The following is a 6,000-nucleotide window of genomic DNA, read 5'->3' as shown; positions in this document are numbered from 1 at the left end:
TGGCTGTGCCGACGAAAGGAGTCGACCAATGGTAGCGCACGCTCGAACACAGGTGCTTCTCGAACAAAGGAGGAAGGCGCGCTGATGCCACCAGCTCTACCGTTTAATCAGCCTTCGCGACGTTAAGCCAGTTGAAGCTGCGCATAATTTCTCGAAATTGATACTTACCTTTCGAGTAAAGCCCCCAAATAAATGACATTAAGGCGCCCTACAGAATCGCTTTGATAGATGAACGTGCCGGAACACAACGTTTCTTTTTTCTACCTTTCGTACCGTTCGCTTCCTCTGTTTAGGAAGGTGCTTGAACAGAATTTATTTACGCAAGACAGAAAACAAAGCAATGACTTGAACTTTATTTTACAAACAAGATTTTCATTTCCTAAATTAAAAAAAAAGTAACAGCATATTCTCCTACCGATCTACCACCTCGGTCAACACATATCAGCCACTTTTGTGCAAACAAAAAAAAATCAAATGACAGCTTCTAACATCCCTGTAAACACTGTGGTACCTACTGCTTCGTGCAGGGGCAACAACACAACAGTAACACATTATGCTCATTGTTGTGCACAAAGCGGCTCGTGATGCCTCTCTACGTATAAGTACGGAGTGTGCATCGAATAATTAAACAATGGGGATTTCAGACAAAATAGCATTTCATTGTCATCTTTCATAGACGGATGTACTGCTGGATGCGATTGTTTTTCTATTATAGTCAAATGCAGCTCCGGAGGCAGAGGCTGGACAGAATTCACGGCAAGTGCACTTATTGAAAATCGCAAGAGAATGCCGGGTTTATAGATATTATTGAATGCGAATATGCAAATGTCGTGTCATTTAAGTAACTACCTACGCTGCATTTGCTGTAGTTTATTTTCTATATTGCGAGATCATACTTGGTGTACTTGGTCAAACTTGACCACACTTTTGCATTCTGTTCTGGAATATTTGTACTAAGGAATTTTTTGCAGTGATATACGCGCATATGTTGCTAAGGTATGCATGTGACGCTGTGGAATCCTACTTAGCCAAATTTCCGGGAGTACTGACAGACGTTTTTTTTTTCTTTATTTTTTCTCACTTTCCCTTTTCGTAGTAGTGTAAGTACTAAAACAAGTGAATATTCAACTTTTTAAAGCAAGAAGGCTATCTGCGCTTATTACACTATTATGTCAAACGCGCAGAATTATTATTTTGTCTAAAATCCCCAGTTTTTATTAACTGCTGAGAGTTGTCAACGAACAAACGTGGTATATATGGAGCTCTACAATAAAAATTTCTTTACAAAGACAACAAATGCCGACCCTTCAGGCAGCTGAACTACAGCGTAACGTCAGTACTTTATAAACAACAGCAACGAAAAAATGTTTACAGCCTTTCATGGGAAACACTACAAATGGTGGTCGTCGTGTTCCTTAATATTTTTCGTCAACATTTCACACGGGGTCAACGCAGCCGTGACACGGCGCTTCTTGGTAACGGGCAGTCTCCGTAATGTCCATACGAGTCCTCATCTCCGTTGCGACTAGGGAAAATTGGGCCGCGTTCCACAGAACATCCAGGAAAGCGCCATGCGAAATTCCGTTAGCGGCTTCACAGCCAACTGACGTTGTCAGTATATGGCAAGATGGCTGACTTCTTGCTCAAAGCACTGTTAAGCGTCGTGCGGAAAGAATCTGGAAATGTTGGGTGCTTCAAATGGCTGCACCAGATTGCGCGCTCATGTTTTTAAAAAGACACTAAAGGGAAACAGTAAGTTAATTTAGACTGATAAATTATATCTGAAAAGTCTAGTGTCGTTAATTTTACTACCATAGGTTGATTAACAGATGAGAAAATCAATGTCGAAAGTTTCACTTTGAAATTTCCCGCCGAAATCTCGGATGGCGACGTCACGGATTTTAGTGTTGTTTTTTTTTTCTATTTTGACCACATTGGCTCAACTAAATTTCCTTAAACTTGGTACGTTAAGTTTCTGGCTCCCTCAGAACAGAATGTACTTCACTTTAACCGATTAGCAACTACGTTGGCCTTACTTGACGCCGCCAAAATTTGTGACGTCGCGGCGATTGGCGCGCAAACGTCAAGGCGGCGTCGCCACGCGCATTTTCTTTTCGCACGTTTCTCGCTTACGAAGCGTCTTCTCACACCAAGCGCGTTGTTTTTCGTATCGTGAAAGAAAAATTTACTTTTTAAAAGAGTTTGCAGCGCAAGCACGCAAGTGCTGAAAGAAAGGCGGCACAGTGAGTCGTGTGCGTCCCTCTTTGTCTTCCGTTCTTGCACTGTGTCGCCTTTCCTTCAGCACTTAGGTGCTTGCGCTGCAAACACATTTAAAAATGCACTTTAACCAACTCGCCCAAATCACCGTTCTTCTTCAACAATTTACTTATACGAGAAAAAATGTGGACAGCTTGCAAGTTGCAAGGCTGGACTAATAGCGGAGCTTGTGGCCCACCTAGATCCTGTCGGCTTGTGCAAGCTCGACTAAGTCTTTGCAATTTTGGCTAAGCATTTCAATGCTTGGCTGTGTGGAGCGTAGAACTATATTGCATGCGAAGTGTCGTTGTCGGTGCGTGAAGTGAAAGATTAATTAGTATGTTGTTAATTAGATTGGTCTTAATTATCACTGTTTTACTTAGAATTGCCTTACTTAGCATGTCATTAATTAGCATTACCTTAATTAACAAGGCCTTGATTATATTTAACCGTAATTAACTTTAATTAGCAAGGTCTTAGGAAGATGAAGAAGACGAAGAGAGTGCGCGCCGGCAGATAACGTGCTACAATTTAGAGGCCGATAATAATGATGATAGTTTGTCGTTCACCTTGCACGGCCTAACCTCGAGCTCTGCTGTTAAAAATCACTTTTCTCTTTAGTGTCCCTTTAAAGCTGTTCCAGCGGTTTGTTACCAGTCTTGCGTCGGTCAAAACTGATACGCTGAAACACGAATCTTAGCGCATGCCGTACACTTCTTTGTTTGGTTTCGCGGCAAGAACTCGGGCCTCATTTTGCTGCTCCCTCGATCCCGTGCATTGGGGTGGCGCTCCATACTTGGTTATATCTAATTCCTCACTGATGAGAAAACATTTTGACAGACAGCGCACAGCCCCAGTAAGTCACACGCGTACGCTCAAGTGCTCGACACAGTGACTGACATCGCGACAGAAGCACAATATGATACACTTCTTCAACATCAATGAGCGAGGAGCACATTCTTCACCCTACATCATTTTCTTCCGGCCATCATATCGCACTTAAAGGTCATGGACATTCCGAGCGGCATATGTACACAGTGTCAGTATTTTTCTTCGGTGAAGTGGTTCCGGGTTGGGAATACAACTCCGGCACGGACTTCTTTCAGCACGCCGTTGGCTTGAGTTCTGTGGTACTAAAACCTTTTCCGAAGAACAGAGAAAAACAAACATGGCCGATATTCCCCTCAGAGCACTTGACACAATGTTCTCAACGACTACAGTTGGAGTGTTTGACAGGTACGGACGCCTGTGCTTCGGTCATTTTCCCCGATTAGCCGCGCAGAATAGCAGCTATAGATAGTGAACGGTTCCTTCAGTAATTCGATACAGTTAGCATTTGACATGATTACGGTGTGCTTGCTAATTAGCGTAAAATGATGTTCACGTGGTTTTGAACTTTCAGGATGTTGAGAATTCTGAGGGTGTACCATTGGCCGCACCTGGATCAGCTAACCGGAATTCTAGTACGTCGTATCTGATCATCATTTTGTAGACCTTTTTACGAGTTACGTAGTCATGGTATTCAGACGGGCTTTGTGTAAATGTTATGCATTGGACACTCTGATGCTCATCAAGCCTGTAGAATCTGCTTTATCAGAACGTGGTCAATGAAGTGATCAGTCCTGTAAGAGACTTTGGCGCGCACATCAAATTTGTAATAATGGCACCGCTCTTTTGAAGGTATCTCTTAGGCATCTATGTGCATCAATGCTCGTAATGAACGATTATATAAGACTTTTTGTTGACCAATACAAACTATCAGCCATTTGGCGCCTATTACGATTTGAACACTAATTTGTTTCTCCTACAGTGCGCTACTCATCTCAGTGCGATGACTGTTGAAAAGTGTGACAAACGCGGTCTCCGACAAAGCAGTAGCCGAAAGGCTTCCAGCGCCAGACACTCTCTTGCTATGCGAAGAACGCGCTCGCTTTTGTCTTTTACGATGCACTCTCCGATGGGGTTCGCCGCTTCACCGCCCACGCACCATGGCAACGCGTGGTGTGGTTGTGTGTGCTTCCGGACGACGTAAGGATGAATGAAGCCGTGGCACGCCGTTGCTAAGTCGCTTGTGCCTTTGTTTCCACTCCGCTTTATGTTGGTAACTGTAAAAGCGTAAACTCCACAAACTCGCGAAAGCAACAAGACCCGAAGACTGCAAGCGCTAGCACTATGCAACCCCACTACGTGCACACTGGCCTTGGGCCACAGTTCGGTCATTCACTGTGCAGACGTCCGCAAGGATCCGCACTGCAGCAAGCTTGACTTGTCCCTCAGCCAACCGACGGAGGACAACCTAGCTGCCAGGCAGCTAGGTTGTTCTTGAGAAGAGGTGCAGCCATGCAGCTACTGCTAGGATAACCGGCAACGCAATGGCTACCCTCGTGGAACAGCCGCTGCAGCTGGGCTCATCTATGCGGTATCCGGAACAGTGTGTGGACACGAGGTAGCCACCGGCCTTGACGATGATGTCTTCCGCCAGTTCCGCTGCTTCCACGTCGCAGCGCAGGAGTACAGCCGTCTTGGCACACTGTTTGTAGCCGTCCATTTGGCTACGGGAAAGAAACAAAAAAAACATGACTGATCTCTCTGTCATAGGAATCGGTATAGCACGAAAGTAAACCGTGTCTTCACAGGCGTAGCTCAGCGTTTGTTGCGCATTGTTTCACCCCAAGGGCGAAGGAATGAATGCTATAGCAACGAAGTGTAATGTCACCTGAAGAACGGCAAGCAGCTCGAAACTTGCAACGCGCTGCTCAAGCAGAAAGGACGCACAGAAGGAACATACACAGGATGAGCGCGAACTAACAACTGTCAAAGCTCGACAGTTAGAGCGCGCTGGTCAGTACAAAGGAGCACGCGCGAAACGAACGCACAAGTATACACAGGATGAGGGCGAACTGTCACATTTGTAACATTTGTTTGTGAGCAGCGCGCTCCTTTCGCAAAAGCGGCCGCTGCAGTGAGCGAAGTGACCTTCGTGCTCTCAGTAACTTCAACACGAACTCGCGGTGAGAGCGCAAGACGTACAAACCACCGCCATCACGACATAAGCGCGCGCGCACGAGCGACCACGCCCCGTAAAGGCGCACGCTCATCTCAACGCGTGGGGCGACGACTTTCAAAGCGCCCCCTTCGTGCCCTTCAAGCTATCTCGCTAGTGATAACGAAAGCATGCTGACGTACCACCGATCTGACGTACCACCGACTGCAAATGGTGTATATAAATAGCATGCCGTTAGTATGACGAAGAACGTGTCGGCTGTGGCCGAGTCGTTTCGCGCTGTACGCTGGGGATCGAGGGGTCGTAACTTCGTCTCACGGAGACGTAACTTTTTCTTCTAGTTTTTTTCTTTGTCATATGTTAGGCTTTATATTTTACAATGTCATATCCGTGACGGAAATACGGCAGTGGAGCCGTGGTGGACCCCGGCATAAAACACTTTCGTGTTAAAAAAAAGATGAGTGGCGAAGCATTTGATTCACATATCATTCAATTGCTGTGGAAGCAGCGGAAGGCTTTCTTTCCTTCTGCGAGAGTAACTAAGCTTTACTTACCAACACGAATGCCGAATTTTGTCTTGAGCGCTGATTGCCTGCCCTTGGAGTTCGGCCCGCTGAGCCATGTACACCGAAGCGCATTGGTTGTAGTCGTCTTGCAGTTCTTTGTAGCACATGGAGTGCTTCAGATAGGCTGCACACAAGCAAAGCGAACACTTATTTTTTCATCATTTTTTTCTTCTA

At 45.6% G+C, this 6,000-nt stretch overlaps 1 protein-coding gene across 1 annotated transcript in view; it reads right to left on the bottom strand.

The window, feature by feature from the left end:
• Window positions 1-335: 335 nt before the first annotated feature.
• Window positions 336-6,000, bottom strand: part of LOC119406892 (uncharacterized) — a 97,783-nt gene continuing 92,118 nt past the window's right edge. Inside the window, exons 4-5 of the mRNA XM_037673664.1 lie at window positions 5,815-5,950; window positions 336-4,808 (exon numbers count right to left, since the gene is read on the bottom strand). Coding sequence (XP_037529592.1) covers window positions 4,568-4,808; window positions 5,815-5,950 — 377 coding nt within the window. The 3' untranslated portion in view covers window positions 336-4,567. The remainder of the gene's footprint in view (window positions 4,809-5,814; window positions 5,951-6,000) is intronic.

Source organism: Rhipicephalus sanguineus, chromosome 10 (genome assembly GCF_013339695.2).
Source record: "Rhipicephalus sanguineus isolate Rsan-2018 chromosome 10, BIME_Rsan_1.4, whole genome shotgun sequence".
NCBI lineage: Eukaryota > Metazoa > Arthropoda > Arachnida > Ixodida > Ixodidae > Rhipicephalus > Rhipicephalus sanguineus.
Note: the sequence above shows the minus strand (reverse complement) of the source record. Positions and strands in the feature narration are given on the sequence as shown.